Genomic DNA, 17692 nt, shown 5'->3' with positions numbered 1-17692 from the left:
ACCGAAAGTTGTTGAATTCCAAACCGAACGTGATTTTCTGTTTCTCGTTCTCGCGTTCGCCTTCGCCATCACTATAGCAATCTTTGCTATAGTTGAGTCGGTCGGCTGGCTCTGTACGGTCTGTACGCTAAAAAAATGTTATGAACACTGAATTACCTAATTATATTCAAATTAGAGAGTCTACAAGTATTCTATTTATTATTATTTTTAAATTTCGAGACAATAAATGAATGTAAAAAAATTCTTTTCGTACTTTAGAATTTTAGTCAAGTTTCTAAAGGTATTTTAAATAACTAAACGTAAAAAGTAAATGAAATTAAGATAAATTAAAAAAATTAAATAAAGTTTAGCTGAATTTAAAATTTAAAAAAAATTAGCTAAATTCAACATTTACATGAAATTTAGGTGAATTTAACAATTAAATAAAGTTTAGGTAAATTAAATTAATTTCTCGTCTGGTTTCTTTTTAAAGAGAAATTGTCTAGATAATATGTAAATAAGTTTTAAAACAATTCTATTCGTACTTTAAGATTTATTGTAGTTCAATTTTAAAAATTATTTTGTAAAACTAAATTTAAAGATTGAAGACAATTTAGATCATTTCAAAAAGTGAATACATTTTAGTTAAATTCAAAATTTAGGTAAAATTTAGTTGAATTTAAGTAAATTTCAGATAAAAGTGTAGATGTTGAATCGTATGAAATTTAAGTACAATTTAGTTCAATGAAAATGAAACTGTCGTTAAACTTTTAATTTGATTGAATTGAATACAGATATATGTAGGTTGTTTCTTGGCTTCAACAATGGAGAGCATTCAAATTAGCTGGAGAAATTTAAAAAAATTCCTTTATTTCGACAATGTAGACAATGCCAAAATATAAAAGGAAGCGTTTAAAATTCAGCATAACTATTTTGCATGGAACTACTTTATTATTCCACAGTTTTATTTCAAATTAGAAGTACGTTAGCAATTAATAAATTATTCCATTCAAAATTATTCAGTTTTGAAAATTAGATCATAATTTCAAGGCCTTTGAAATTGAAAGATTTTAAATGAGAGAAATTTGAAATAAAAACAATTAACATTACAGTGTAATTATTTTCTTTTAGAAGCGTAAAAATAAAATAATAATTATTAAAAGAAAGTAGTTTATAAATTTAAAATTCAAAATCTCAGTATTTGTAGCTTTTCAAATATTCTTAGAGTATAACCTGCCAATTCAAATTATTTAATTTTAAACGTTTTAAATGAAATCACTTATGATTTGGCAACATGATGCTGCAGCTTTAGGATATAAATAATTTAAAGCTGCAATTAGCAGATTATTCGATGTCAAACCTCGTGAAAAATTGGAATTCCTTCCAAATTTCTTTTTAATTATGAAAGAAATAAACATTGTTAATATCGTTTTCAAATAAAAAAGTAGGGTTTTTTGCATGAATGTCGTTCTTTTTCTTGAAAAACCTTTTTTTGTTAATAAGGTAATTAATTTATTATGCATAAGCATTTAAAATTTTATACAAGAAACTGAAAGTTAATGAGATATTTAAATTATTAGAAAATAAATTTATTTACGAACAAATTAAAAAAGCAAGTTTTTTATCGAAGGAAAGAACTTAAAATAATTATTTTAGCAAATCAAAAATTTTGAATGGAATTAAATATGTAAACAGTTAAACAAGTAAAATGCAAACAAAAGCTTAATCGACCAGCTGGAAAATATAGTTTTCTATACATGACCGGCGGAACAAATTTTAAAGTTTCAATTTATTTTTCTAAATAAATACAAAATAAAGGAAATAAATAATTGAAACTAAATAAAAAACTAAGGAAACATATATATTTATTACAAATAATATAAAATAAAAACGGCGTCAAATTCTTTAAAAACATATAGACTATTAAAGTACATAAAAGTTCTGTGAATTTATAGCATTGGTTTACATAATTTTTCATGATTTCAGTTTAAAAAATGCAATTAGCTCAGATCTTAAAACAACAAACATACGAAAATTATGGCAATTTTTATGTCAAGTTTTAGTATTAAATGCTAATAAAAAAAAATTAAGCAAACTTACATTTATTCTTAAAGTTAGATTTTTGGAGCAGGGAAAATGACATTTTGTAAGATTAGGTTACTTGTTATTTTAATTTTAAAAAATGGTTCATATTTATAACATGGCCTTAGCTAAACTCTAGAAGCAAGCCTTTATTTCCGTTGACTTTCGAAAATTCTTCTTACACTTTACAGCTGTCTTTAACCAGAAAAAAATAGTAAGGACATATTCAACCAGAATTCTGGTTGGTTTAACCAGTTTTTTTAGTTCATTTAAATTTAAATAAAACTTAACTGTATCTTCAAATTCACTTTTCTACTAATTTCCAAAAAAATTATAACTTAAATGAAAAATAAACTTTTTAATTCAAAATTGTTATTACTATTTTATACTAACGTCTTTTCTAGGGCCTAATTTTGATTTCAAAAAGTCTTTAGAGTTTTCGAATTCCTTCAAGACATTCTTTACTGAATGAAAATTATTTTTCCAATCACTTATAAAGTAAAATTAGATTATTACCATTTTGGATTTCAAAGTCACTATAATTTGGCGCGACCGAATATATGGTTGTCTGTCGCGCCTCTACAAGTATGTGGCCAAACTAAAAGCAATATATATATATGCAAGACCACAAATGTAACAAGCTGAAATCCACCTTCTGCTGGCTAGTTGTCTGATTGGTGGGTTCAGTATGGATTGTGAACCATTTATATGGAACCGAGAAAATTTTTAATTTGATAACAATAAATCATGAAACATTTAATTGCAGTAATAAAAGTCATATATGTATTTTTCAATCAAGTTGGGCTACGTCCGGATTAACAAAATGCAAAAGATTTAAAGGATATTAACCCCAAGTCAGGTCGACGAGTACCTACTCTGAGGGAATCAAGAGTTTTTCTGTTCTCATTTTCTCGTTCGCCGTGTCACGATCTTTTTAAAACTCCCTCTTCGCTCGCACTACTCTTTTTCCTTTTTCACTCATACATGCATCTTTTCACTCTTTCACCCAATCATAGCACATCATTAACATACATAAACATGCGTCATTGCCACTCTTTTTAATGATTCACAAACCGAACCCCTCTAGTTCTCCATGGATGTGCCGTGTTTGAACTCACCAACTCAATATCAATTCTGTGAAACCCAAGATGAAAATATGTCGCACAAGAAGCCGCTATCGCTAGTTAAATTAAACATACGCAAATATTCGGCGCCAAATAATATCTTTGTTGGTTCGATCTTTGATCGCTAGCATTTGATTTCTTTTATTCGATACCTTAGTTTAAACCTAGCATCCGGACTTCGCCTTATCTTAAGACTAAACATGGTTAATACTGACATACAATAATTATTTCTTAACTAATGCGTCGTAAATCGTACACAAAAATTCTAGAACTTTTGCTGACCTACTTTCCTGCGATCTGAGAAAATTATTATTAATTCCTCATTTTTTTGATGTATTTTTCAAATTTGTATATTTCCTTTTTCCCGCGATTTACCCTTGCCATCTAGTGACGAAAGAGCGAGCCTATAGTCGCTCGTAACACAAACTTGCCTGCCGCGCTAACTACCAGTTTGCGGTTCAACTAATATCATGCCGTATCTAGGACCTAGAGTTCTGAGCCGGTTATATTACTTTGAGAACGGTAACAAGAATGAGAATATTATCGAGAATATCACCGAGAATATAACCGAGAAGTAAATTCTCTGAGAATTTATGAGAATCTGAGAATTTATTTTAATTAATAGAAAATTGTATTTTTTCGTTAATTTTTTGGTTGAAAATGTAACTCTTTTTTGATAAAAATGCAAATGTCTGGTTAGAAATTAAACTATTTTGTTAAAAAGCCATACTTTTTCGTGTCGTTTTTCATTAAAAATTCCTCTCTTTTAGTACAAATTTCATTTTTCTTAGATAAAATGAAACTTTTTAGGATAAAAATTCAACAAATAAAAATTCATCTGTTTTAAGTGAAATTTCGTCTTCTTTTATACATAAAATTTCAACTATTCGGTTGAAAATTCAACAATTTTGTTAAAAATGCATGCTTTTTGGTGGAAAAAAATCGCCTTTTTTTAATGAAAATTTATTCTTTTTTGTAGAAAATTATTTTTTGTCACAAAATTCGTATTTTTATCTTGAAAAGTCAACTGGAATCTTTTTTGGTTGAAAATTCAAACATTTAAAAAAAAAATGTATTTGTTTTAAGAGAAATATCGTCTTTTCTTTTTAAAAAATTCAACTATTTGGTTGAGAATTCAACATTTTTGTTAAAAGACCGCCTTTTTTCCTAAAAATTCGTCTTTTTGCATTGAAAATTCAATTTTTTTCGTAGAAACTTTTTTTTGTTACAAAAATCCAATTTTTGATGTTACTGAGTTAACTGGAATCTTTTTTGGATGAAAACTCAAATTTTTTTGTAAATTTCAACAAAAAACAGAAATAACATTTTGAAATACATCACAAAGATGAGTTTTCAACTAAAACAATGAATCTTCAACCGAGATAGTTGGAGTTTTTAACAACAAAAATTAATGTTTACTAGAAAAAGATAAATTGCCAACCAAACTGAAATAATTACGTTTTAATTTATCAAATTAATTTTCAACAAAAAAAACGAATTTTGTACAAAAAAGGTCATCATTTTATAATAAAAAATTGAATAAATAAATTTTAAGTTAAAAATGATTGTTTAACCAAAGAGAAGAATTTCTAACTAAAATTATGGAATATTCAATTGGAGAATAAATTTCAAAAGAGAATTTACTGAGTTAACTGGAATCTTTTTTGGTTGAAAACTCAACTTTTTTTGTAATAAAAAATTCTGCTTTACAATATATTTCATATTTTTTGATAAAAATGCAACTATTTCCTAGAGAATCCAACAATTTTGTGAAAAATTCATTCTTTTTGGTTAAAAATATTTGTCTTTTTGGATTGAAAGTTCAATTTTTTGGGAAAAAATGATTGCTGTTGGAAAAATTCATAGTTTGATTTTGAAAACTTGACTAAAATCTTTTTCAACAGAAAATACAACTATTTTTTTGAAAATTTATCTTTTTGATTTAAAACTTCATCTGTTACAGAAGAAATTTCATTTTTCGTATGAAAATGCAACTTTTTGGTTCAAAATCGTTCTTCTTTGATTGACAATTCAACTAATTTGTTTCAACTACTTGAGTCAAAAATAAGCGTTAAGTTACATTGTGAATTTTTTTTATTGAAGGCTTATGTCTGGTTGAAAATTTAACTCTTAAGTGGAAAATACTTCTTTTTTTTTATTTAGAATTAATTTTCTATCATGAAATGTAACTTTTCCATTTTTTTAAGATTGATATGTTTAGTTAAAAATTCGCGTTTTATTGTTGTTGTTGAAAATAATTTTTTATTTTGAAATTTCCTTTTTTTGCGTAAAAGTGCATCAGTTTCGTGGAAAATTAATTTTTTGTTGAACAGCAATATTTAAAAAATTCTTTTCTTTTGTTGGATAAAATTCATTCTTTTTTGATTAAAATCAAAACTATGAACCTTTTTTGTTGATAATTTATCTTTTTAGGTTGAATATTCAACTATTATGTTAAAAATTCAATAATTTTGTTAAAGAATTATCTTTTAAACTAAAAAAAACTTTTGTTTTGTTTGAAATAAATTAATATTCTGGAAAATTTTAAATTTGTATATGAAACACTGTAATTCCTGAATATGCCTGAGCTAGAAAATATTTTACATTCAACCGCTGATATAACCTGAACACTAAAAATATTGTTAAAAATCATAAATTCTTAAATTCCTTTAAACTCTTTTAAATTCTCCTAAATTCAGTTATATTCTCAGTTATATAACCTGAACTTAAATTCTCGGGAATTTAAGAACTTTACTAGGACCTAATATCTTTGACTCTAGCTAGAGGATCTCTAGGGGTCCTCATTGCTCATGGGTTGGCCCTCGGCATACAGCCATCTTGCCAGTTGACGTCACAACTTGAAAAATCCTGCGTGACATATGCGCAGTGGGATCGTTCTTTCAAGGTCATTTCTTTGTTTTTCGCTAGCATAGCTATAGCATGTAGCATGGTCATGAAATTGTCGCTTTAGTCGCGTGTTGGCTCCGTTATTTCTGTGTGGCCCTGTGGGATCTTTAAATTTAAAAATGTCAACAAAAATTAGAACTTTATTTTACTTAGTGTTATTTGTAACAATAAGTGCTCCGAATTCCGCAGAAAAACCTCAAACAAAACCTTACAGAGCTGTAGCAGTCATCCACGGGGTTCTGACAGGTTACGAAAGCATGCAAATCATCACTGATCGTATCCAAGAGGTAAGCTTAAAATAAATAATGCTCGCATTCAGTGCTTTTGTCGAGTTCTGTCGCGGCCTGGGTCGAATTTTCAAACAAATGAATTTTTGATTCAGAAGATTAGTGTTCTTCCAAAAAAATCGAATTTTGAACACAATAGAGACATTTTCAACTAAATTTTTTAATTTTAATGTCACTAAAAATTAAGACGAACTATTTACAAGAAAGTACAATTTTCAACTAAATAGTTTAATTTTCCGTCGGTTTGTTAAATTTTTAAGCAACAAGGATTAACTTTCTACAAGAAAGGCGAAATTTTTCACAAAAAGTTAATTTAACAGCAAATAGGTGAATTTTCGACCAAAAGTGATGCCTAACAAAGTAATTAAATTTTCGAAAAATAATTACATTTTTCATAAAATAGATGAATTTTCACCATGCAAAGATTCATTTTTAATCAAATGGGCGAATTTTCAAAGAAAAAAGAATGAAATTCAATGAAATATTTGAATTTGAAAAACAAAGAGACAAATATTTTAAACGACATTAAATTTTCACCAAAAAAAACTAATTTTTAACAAAGGAGTAAAGTTTTTTTGAGCTAAAAAGTCTAACGTTTTTAGAAAACAAAGGACTTTTAAATCGGTTAAGATTATTTTTTAATAGAAAAGATGATTTTAAATCAAGAAAGCTGAATTTTTAATTAGTTATTTAACTTCAACAAAATTATTTAAGTTCAATGCTAGAAAGACGAATTATCTACAAAAAAATTAATTTTCAACCCAAAAAATATGATTTTTCAATTAAAAGGTATAACCTTTAACTAAATAGTTTAATTTTTTGCAAATTTGTTGAATTTTAGAGTTGAAAAGAAGAATTTTCGAGCTAAAAAAAATTATTTTCTACATAAATGTCTAATTTTTAACAAAAAGTTAATTTAAAGTAAGTAATTCAAATTTATTTTTTTACAAAGTAGTTCAACTTTATGTCAAATAATCGACCGAGAAGATTAAATTTATACAAAGAAAGAAGAATTTTCAACAAAATATTTTAATTTTTAACCAAAAAGTTGCAGTTCAACTAAAAAAGATAGATTTTTAATTAAGTATTTGAATTTTTAACTGAAAAAGATAAATTTTTTAAACAAAAAAGTAATAGTTTCATTTTTTATTAATTAATTAAATATATGTCTTATTTTTTAGTGATTAACTAAAAATTCGCCTCATTTAGTTTAAAAGTGAAGAATTTGCTCAACAATTAATTTTTATGGTTGTAAAGTCATTTTTCGGTTTTTTAAATTTAACTAATTTTCTAAAAATCAGCGTTTTTTTTGCTTTAAAAGTTGATATTTTTAGTTAAAGATTCAACTATGTGTTTGAATTTTTTTAAAATTATTCTTCTTGTTTGTAAATTAATTTTTCAGTTCAAAACACGAATTTTGGTACATAATTAATCTTCTTGTTTGAAAATTCATTATTTTTGGTTGATGATTGATGTTTTCCTTTGTTTTTTCCTTTGTTCAACATTGTTTTTAATTTAATTTTTAATTTTTTAATTAATTAAAGTTTCAAATTAATTTATTTCGATCAAAATTTATCTGTTTTATTGAGAACAAAAATTAATTTATTTTGGAACTTAAAAATTAAGTATTTCATTTTAAATTGAACTCTTTTTTTATTCAATATTAAAACTTCTTTTTGGTTGGAATGTCAACTATTTAATTTTTCGTTAAAAATTCACCTTTTATGGTGCAAAATTATGAGGTTTTGTCAAAAAGTTATTTTCTTGGTTGAAGATTCATTACTCGTTTTTATTTGTTTGAAAACTAATTTTTTTAACATAAATGTTTAACTATTCCATTTTTGACTGAAAATATTTTCATTTTTAGTTGAAAATTCACTTATTTTGTTGGAAATTCTATTTTTTTTATCTGATAATTTGACTATTCCATTTTTGGTTGGAATTTTATTTTTTTTTTAATTGAAAACTTAATAATTTCGTTGAAAATTGAAAACTTACTTTTTTAATTGAAGTTATACATAATGAAAATTTTTTCGTTTATTTTTGTATAGAAAATTAATTTTTGAACTTCAAAATTGACTATTTTATTGAATATTTGAATTTCTTTCCATTTAACTGTTTTTTATTCAATATTAAATTATTTTTTATTTTTGTTACAATATCTATTTCATTTTTCTTTCAAAATTCATATTTTTGGTTAAAAATTAGAATACTGTGTTAAAAAGTAATTTTGTTAAAAATCAATTTTTCTAAAGAGAACATTTAACTATTCCATTTTTTGTTGAAAATGTTTATTTTTTTTTTTAGTTGTAAATTCATTTTTTCTTGTCACTGAACTTAATTTATTTTTTAAATTTATTTCTTTATTTAAAATTGTAACAATTTTGTTGAAAATTCGTTTTATTTTAGTAGAATATTTACTTTTTTCGGTTAGAGCTTCAAATATTTAGTTGGAAATTCATGTATTTTATTTATAATTCGTCTTTTGTTTTAATTCAACTGTTTTTTATTCAATATTCAATTTTTATTTTTTTGTGTAATATCAACTATTTTATTTTTCATTGAAAATTAATCTTTTTTGTTTGAAACTTACACTACTTTCTTAAGAAGTAATTTTCTTGGTTGAATATTTATTATTTTAATTGAAAAATGTGACTAAAAAGTTAACTGTTCTATTAAAAAAATCGCTGTTTTTGTTAAAAATGAATTTTTCTCAAGGGATAATTGAACTATTCCATTTTTTATTTAAAATATTTTAGTTTTTTAGTTGAAAAATTATTTTTTATTTTATTCTTTCATTTTCCATTTGTTTCATTTGTCTGTTTTCTTAAAATTTAACTGTTTTTTTATTCAACATGAAAATATTTTTTTTGGAATATCAACTATTTCATTTTTCGTTGAAAATTCATCTTTTTTGGTTGAAAGTTTTACTTTACTACTTTGTTAACAAGTAATTTTTTTGGTTGAAGATTTATTAATTCAATTAAAAACTTCTTTCTATAGCTAAAAAATTTAACTATTCTATTATAAAACTCGCTTTCTTTGTTAAAAATTCATTTTTATCAACAGAAAAAAAGTGGAAACTTCAATTTTTTTAATTGATAATTTCACTATTACATTTTTGGTTTGATTAAAAAATTTCACAATTTTATTAAAAATTCTTTTTATTTTAGTAGAAAATTTACTTTTTTTTAGTTAGAGCTTGAAATATTTAGTTTCATATTTATATATTTTGTTCAAAATTTGTCTTCTTATTTAAAAGCTCATCATGTTTGTTAAAAATTAAACTATTTCGTTTTTTTTTTTATAAATTTATGCCTACATGTAAATATAAATATATTTATGAAAATTTGTTCGTTTTTTTGTATTGAAAATTGATTTTTGAACTTCAAAATTGAGTATTTTATTTAAAATTTGCCTTTTTTATTTAAATTAAACTGTTTCTTATACAATATTCAAAAAAAATTTTTTGAATATCAAATATTTCTTTTTTCTTTCCTTAGTTGAAGATTTATTACTTTAGTTAGAAACTGATTTATATATATTTTTATTGAGAACCTCGCTTTTTTGTTAGAAATTAATTTTTCTTACGACAGAATTTAACTATTCTATTTTTGATTTAAAATATCTTTTTTTTTTAGTTAAAAATTCTAATATTATTTCTATTATTTTTTGTTAGACATTTAAAAAATGTAAACGTGCTTTTGAAAAATAATAAACTTTTTTCAACTGAAAAATAACTCCATATTAATGTAGTCGTAATTAAAGGTTTTTATTAAATTAAAAAAATTTAATAAATTTGAATTAATCGAATTTTTCCTACAATTTCTGGAAAATCCTAAAAATGAAAAAAATAAATCCTTAAAATCTTCCAGAATCTTTTTTGCTAATTTTTTAAATCTCTTAAAACTTTCTGTTTGAATAATTTTTCAATATTAAAAATCATTTTCAATTTTCCTACGAATCTTGAGAAAATGTTTCTATTTTTTAAAAGTCTTTCGCAATTCTTAAAAAGCTTATAAATTTGTTGTTTAAAATCTGCAAAAATCTAAATTTCTCAGTTTAATTTGAATCTTTTTAAAACTTCCAAGTACATCTTTAAATATGTCTAATTTTTTCAACAAATAATAAATGTTCTATTGTTATCTATAAATTCAAATTTTAAGGATTTTTTTAATTTGCAGGATTTTCTAAAAAGTTGTAAAAAAATTTAATTAATTTTGAAATATATTTTAAAGTTCAGAAAAAAATTCAAAAATTATTTTAAATTTGGAAAAATTTAAAACCACTTCTAGATTTCTCCAGATTTTAAAAAAAATTGTCAAACTTTTCAAGGATGCTTAAGCAATTTAAAATAAAAATAATTTAACTTCTAATTTAAGAACTATTAAGTTAAAAAATAAATAAATAAAATTCCATTTTTAATATGTCTAGTTTAAAATTACTTGAAATCATATAATTTTGAAAACTTTTAAAGTTAATTGCTTGATTCTTTAATTTAAAGTATTGAAAATGTTAACGTGTATTTATATTTTTTGAACTTAATCTGAATCTTTTAACTCTATTATAATTGATAAAAATTCTAAATTTTGTAGTTTATTTGCATTTCATTTAAAATTGTTCAATTGGCAAATGTTGATTTATTGTTTATTGCTTTAGAAATTTGTTTAAAATGTTGAGAATATAGTTTGATTTTTAAAATTTCATTGACCGTGAAACATGTTTGCGAACCGGGAATTTTTTTCTTCAATTTAAACGGCCACCCTGAATATTTTTCTAAATAATAAAAGGGAAGATGAAGAAAATATTTAATTTGTAGTTGCACCCAGGAACGGAAATTTACAATACAGTGCGATATGCGGGATGGAGCAGTTTGGAACCAATGTGGAAACAAGTAGAAGAAATCGGAAACGATATAATGGCTATCGGCGCTGCATTTCCCGAGGGAATTAATTTATTGGGCTATAGTCAAGGTGGTTTGCTTGCGAGAGCAATTCTGCAGAGATTTCCTGACCACAATGTCAGAAATTTCATTTCCTTGAGCTCTCCACAAGCTGGCCAGTATGGAAGTATGTATGTAATTCAATTTGCGAAATTAAACATAACAAAACATTTAATTATTTTTAAAAAAAGTGATTCTTCAACATTTTTTTAACAGAAATAATTTTTTTTTTTCAATTTTATGTAAAAATAAACGAAAGAAGCGCGCGATCTTTTGTTGTCACGTAATTTTTAAGATCTTTCAATTAACGAAATTTACTAATTTATAAATTAAAATATGGTAAAGTTGAAATTCTGTAAACTGAGTTGTGAAATTCCAAACTTCGGGAATAATTGATTAATTTCGAGAATTTAGAATATCCCGAATTTACTCATTTCTTAATTGAAATTCAAAAATGTACTATTTTTTATGTTAATTTCCAAAAATTCACTAATTACAGGAATAGAAACCTTTAGAAATTTATCAATTTCAGGAAATTTAAATTTCCGGATTTTACTCATTTCTAAATTGAATTTTCAAAAATTTACTAATTTCATGAATGAAACCTTTAAAAATTTATAAATTTTGGGAATTTTACTAATTTCTAAATTACATGTTCAAAAATGTACTAATTTCAGGAATTGAAACCTTTAGGATTAATTCATTTCGGGAAATAAAAATTTCCGGAATTTACTCATTTCTACATTGAAATTTCAGGAATTTACTAATTTCAAGAATTGGAAGCTTTAAAGAAAAAGATAATTTCGGGAATTAAAATTTCTTGGAATTTACTAATTAATTGAAATTTTAGAAATTTACTAATTTTTAAATTGTATTTTCAGAAATTTACTAATTTCAGTAATTGGAACCTTCAAAATTTGTTTAATTTCGGGTATTTTAAATTTCAGAAATTAACTCATTTTTAGAAATTTACTAATTTCAAGAATTAGAAGCTTTAAAAAAATTTATAATTTCGGGAATGTAAAATTTCAGGAATTTACTAATTTCTAAATTTTATTTTCAGAAATGTACTAATTTCAGTAATTGGAACCTTCCAAAATTGTTTAATTTCGGGTATTTTAAATTTTCGAAATGTACTAATTTCAGGAATTTACTCATTTTTAAATTGAATTTTCACAAATTTACTTATTTTTGTAATTTGAATCTTCCGAAATTGATTAATTCTGGGATTTTAAAATTTCCGGCATTTACTAATTTCTTAAACGAAATTTCAGAAATTTACTAATTTCAAAAATTAGAAACTTTAAAAAAAAATTATAATTTTGAGAATTTAAAATGTTCGGAATTTACTAATTGATTAAAATTTCTGAAATTTACTCATTTTTAAATTGTATTTCCAAAAATTTACGAGTTTGTCATTGGAACCTTCTAAATTGTTTAATTTCGGGAAGTTTAAATTTCCGAAATTTACCGATTTTATTCATTGAAATTTCACGAATTTACTCATTTTTAAATTTAATTTTCAGACATTTAGTAATTTCAGGAATTGGAAGCGTCATAAATTTATTAATTTCGGAAATTTTACATTTTTTAACTTGAATTGGAATTTTCGAATTTGAATTTCGGAAATGTGCTAATTATAAAATTGTGTTTTCAGAAATTTACTAATTTCATGAATTCGAACCTTCCGAAATTTATTAATTTCGGGAATTTTAAATTTCCGGAATTTACTAGTCTCTTAATTGAAATTTCAGGAATTTACTCATTTTTAAATTGAATTTTTATAAATTTACTAATTTCAGGAATTGGGACCTTTAAACAAATATTATAATTTCGGGAATTTCAAATTTCCGGAATTTACTAATTAATTGAAATTTTTAAAATGTACTCATTTTTAAATTGATTTTTTCCGGAATTCACTCATTTCTTTTTAGAAATGTACTAATTTCAGGAATCGAAAGCGTCATAAATTTAATAACTTCAGAAATTAAAAATTTTTTAAAAATTACTTTTTTTTATTTAAAATTTCAGAAGTTTACTAATTTAGGAAATTGGAAGCTTCCAAAATTTATTAATTTCGAACATTTGAAATTTTTGGAACTGGAATTGGAATTTTTTATTTGAAATTCCGGAAATGTACTAATTATTCAATTTAATTTTCTATATTTATGAAGTTGGAGAATATTGAATTTCTGAATTTTTAAATTGAAATTTGAGAAATTTACATATATTTGCCAATAGAATTTTTATAAATTTACTAATTTCAGGAATTGGAACCTTTAAAAAAATATCATAATTTCGGAAATTTCAATTTTCCGGAATTTACTAATTAATTGAAATTTCAGAAATGTACTCATTTTTAATTTGAATTTTAAATTTCCGGAATTCACTCATTTCTTTTTAGAAGTGTACTGATTTCAGGAATTGGAAGCGTCATAAATTTAATAATTTCAGGGATTTAAAAATTTTAGAAAATGACTAATTATTTATTTGAAATTTAAGAAGTTTACTACTTTAGAGAATTGGAAGCTTCCAAAATTTATTAATTTCGAAAATATGAAATTTCTGGAATTTAATTTGGAATTTTTTGTTTGAAATTCCGGAAATGTACTAATTATTAAATTTAATTTTCAGAAATTTATTAAGTTGGGGAATATTAAATTTCTGGATTTTACGAATTTTTAAATTTAAATTTTAGAAATTTACATATATTTGCCAAAAGAATTTTTAAAAATTTACTAATTTCAAGAATTGGAACCTTTAAAAAAATATAATAATTTCGGTAATTAAAATTTTCCGGAATTTACTAATTAATTGAAATTTCAGAAATTTACTAATTTTTAAATTTTTTAAAATTACTAATTTTTTATTTGAAATTTCAGAAAGTTACTAATTTAGAAAATTAAAACCTTCTAAAATTTATTAATTTCGAACATTTGAAATTTTTTGAACTTGAATTGAAATTTCTTAATTGAAATTCCGGAAATGTACTAATTTTTAAATTGTAATTTTAGTAATTGAAAACCTTCCGAAATTTGCTAATTTCTTAATTGAAATTTCAGGAATTTACTCATTTTTAAATTTAATTTTCAGAAATTTATTAATTATTTGCCAATAGAATTTTTATAAATTTACTAATTTCAGGAATTGGAATCTTCAAACAAATATTGTAATTTCGGGAATTTAAAATTTCCGGAATTTACTAATCAATCGATATTTCAGAGATTTACTAATTTTTAAATTGAATTATAAATTTTCGGAATTTACTCATTTCTTCATTAAATTCTTTTTTAGAAATATACTAATATCGGTAATTTAAACCTTACGAAAATGATTAATTCCGGAATTCACTGATTTTTAAATTGAATTTTTAGAAATTTATTAATTTCAGGAATTGAAATCTTTAAAAAAATATTACAATTTGGGGCATTCCAATTTCCCAGAATTTACTAAGTAATTGAAATTTCAGAAATTTACTAATTTTTAAATTTCCGGAATATACTCATTTCTCCCTTAAATTTCTTTTAAAAAATTTACTCATTTTAGGAATTGGGACCGTCACAAATTTATTAATTTCGAAAATTTGAAATTTTTGGAACTGGAATTGGAATTTTTTATTTGAAATTCCGGAAACATACTAATTATTAAATTTAATTTTTAGAAATTTATTAAGTTGTGGAATATTAAATTTCTGGAATTTACTCATTTTTAAATTTAATTTTGAGAAATTTACATATATTTGCCAATAGAATTTTTAGAAATTTACTAATTTTAGGAATTAGAACCTTTAAAAAAATATTATAATTTCAGGAATTTCAAATTTCTGGAATTTACTGATTGAAATTTCAGAAATTTACTCATTTTTAAATTGAATTTTAAATTTCCGGAATTCACTCATTTCTTTTTAGAAATGTACTGATTTCAGGAATTGGAAGCGTCATAAGTTTACTAATTTCGGGAATTTTAAATTTTAGAAAATTACTAATTTTTTCTTTGAAATTTCAGAAATTTACTAATTTAGGAAATTGAAACCTTCTAAAATTTATTAATTTCGAAATTTGAAATTTTTTGAACTTGAATTGGAATTTTTGAAATGAAATTCCGGAAATGTACTAATTTTTAAATTGTAATTTCAGTAATTGAAAACCTTCCGAAATTTACTAATTTCTTAATTGAAATTTCAGGAACTTACTCATTTTTAAATTTAATTTTCAGAAATTTATTAAATTTGGGAATGTTAGATTTCTGGAATTTACGAATTTTTTAATTGAAATTTTAGAAATATAATTATTTGCTAATAGAAGTTTTATTAATTTACTAATTTCAGGAATTCGAATCTTCAAAAAAATATTGTAATTTCGGGAATTTCAAATTTTAGAAAATTACTAATTTTTCTTTGAAATTACTTAAATTTACTAATTTAGGAAATTGAAACCTTCTAAAATTTATTAATTTCGAAATTAGAAATTTTTTGAACTTGAATTGGAATTTCTTAATTAAAATTACGGAAATATATTAATTTTTAAATTGTATTTTAAGAAATTTCAGTAATTGGAACCTTCCGAAATTTATTAATTTGCGGAGTTGTAAATTTCCCGAATAATCTAATTTCTTAATAAAAATTTCGGAAATTGACAGTGTTGATATAATAAATTGATACAATAAATTCATATTATGATAAATTGAACTAGATCTTAAAATTTAATAGACAAATCTGCCTTAAAAATATTCCCATTTATTGACAAACTTTTTGTTTTTTTTTGTTTCTCGATTGCAGCACGATTCCTACACTTATTCTTTCCAGACTTGTTTTGTGAAACAGCTTATGAACTCTTCTATTCAAGGGTTGGCCAACACACGAGTGTCGGAAATTACTGGAACGATCCATATCACCAGGTTTGTTGTAATCCAATTATTATTTGATTAATTTTTGAAATTAATTAAATAATAATTGTGCGCCCTTCTTTCAGAAACTCTACTACAAGTACAGTCAATTTCTGCCATTCATAAATAATGAAATGAGGTCGACAAACACGACTGACTTCAAAGCCGGTCTGACGAAACTGAAGAAAATTGTTCTTATCGGCGGTCCCGACGACGGGGTCATCACGCCCTGGCAGAGCAGCCAATTCGGCTACTTCGACGACAACGGAACGGTGATCGAACTTCGAGAGCGGCCCACCTATCAAAACGATTTAATTGGTCTGAAAACTCTGGACAAAAAGAAGAAATTAATTCTTCACACTGTGCCAGGCGTTTCTCACTTTGAGTGGCACATCAACGTTTCAATAGTCGATCAATTTATAATTCCGTACTTGGATTAAACTGACTTTTTCTTCAAATTCCATGACTCGGGCCTCCTCTCAACGATAAAAAGACAAAAAATAATCGCACAAAGTTCAACACAGGCCTCAGGCTCTTACTTTTTTTTTTTTTGAGCGATTATATGTATGAATTCTCAACAGCAAAAAATGCAATAGTTTATATTTTAATAAACAAAACAAAATTACCTTTTTTTTAAAAAAGAAAAAAAAAGAATTGAATTGAATTGAATCCAAACAAGAATGATTTCCAACAAAATAGTGGAATCGAGATGTTTTTTTTTTATATAAAAAAGACGTGTTTTCAATAAAAAGATTAATTTTATACTGAAAATGACGAATTTTAATAAAATGCATACACTTTTAACCAAACAGTGAAATTTTCCATCAAATTGTTGAATTTTCGGTAGGTTAATGAAAATTTTTAACAAAAAAGTTAATTTTTTACCAAAAAAGACCAAATTTCCACAGAAAAACATGAATTTTGAAGAAAATATTTTATCTCAACAAAATAGATGAACTTTTAGTTGGAAAAATTATTTTTAAATGAAATAATAAAGTTGAATTTTCAGGTTAAAAAGATGAATTTTTAACCAAAAAAAAGTAAGTAAATTTTTAACCAAATAATGGAATTTTCCATGAAATTTTTCAATGCCAATTTTCCACAGAAAAAAGATGAATTTTTAACAAAAAAGATAATTTTTTACCAAAAAAGATCAAATTTCCACAAAAAAACATGAATTTTGTAGAAAATATTTGAATCTCAACAAAATAGTTGAATTTTCAGTTGGAAAAATTATTTTTTAGGCCAAAAAGATAATTTCTTAACAAAAAATTTAATAATTGATATTGAAAAAAATAACTACATTTTTAAAAAACAAACAAAAATAGTTTTTATATAAAAAATGACGAATTTCAATAAAATACATAATTTTTTCACCAAATAATGGAATTTTCCATGAAATTGTTCAAATTTTCAACCGACAATGCCTATTTTCTACAGAAAAAAGATGAATTTTTAACAAAAAAGTTAATTTTTTACCAAAAAAG

The 17692-nt window shown here is 23.7% G+C and overlaps 1 protein-coding gene across 1 annotated transcript; it reads left to right on the top strand.

The window, feature by feature from the left end:
- Positions 1 to 6150: 6150 nt before the first annotated feature.
- On the top strand, positions 6151 to 16757 carry LOC117183120 (lysosomal thioesterase PPT2 homolog). Its single transcript, XM_033376300.1, has 4 exons — positions 6151 to 6379; positions 11199 to 11448; positions 16099 to 16217; positions 16292 to 16757. The coding sequence occupies exons 1-4, from the start codon at positions 6212 to 6214 to the stop codon at positions 16643 to 16645; spliced, it is 891 nt and encodes a 296-aa protein (XP_033232191.1). The 5' UTR covers positions 6151 to 6211; the 3' UTR covers positions 16646 to 16757.
- Positions 16758 to 17692: the final 935 nt, after the last annotated feature.

This window comes from Belonocnema kinseyi, chromosome 2 (genome assembly GCF_010883055.1).
Source record: "Belonocnema kinseyi isolate 2016_QV_RU_SX_M_011 chromosome 2, B_treatae_v1, whole genome shotgun sequence".
Taxonomy (NCBI): domain Eukaryota; kingdom Metazoa; phylum Arthropoda; class Insecta; order Hymenoptera; family Cynipidae; genus Belonocnema; species Belonocnema kinseyi.
The sequence above is the reverse complement of the archived record's forward strand: the minus strand, read 5'-3'. Positions and strand labels throughout refer to the sequence as shown.

What these genes read in the sequence shown, in the direction of transcription:
- LOC117183120 (XM_033376300.1), top strand. Translation starts at nt 6,212, where the DNA reads ATGTCAACAAAAATTAGAACTTTATTTTACTTAGTGTTATTTGTAACA. An exon ending in TCACTGATCGTATCCAAGAG is followed by an intron (nt 6,380 to 11,198) that starts GTAAGCTTAAAA and finishes TTTAATTTGTAG; the next exon opens with TTGCACCCAGGAACGGAAAT. An exon ending in GGAACGATCCATATCACCAG is followed by an intron (nt 16,218 to 16,291) that starts GTTTGTTGTAAT and finishes CCCTTCTTTCAG; the next exon opens with AAACTCTACTACAAGTACAG.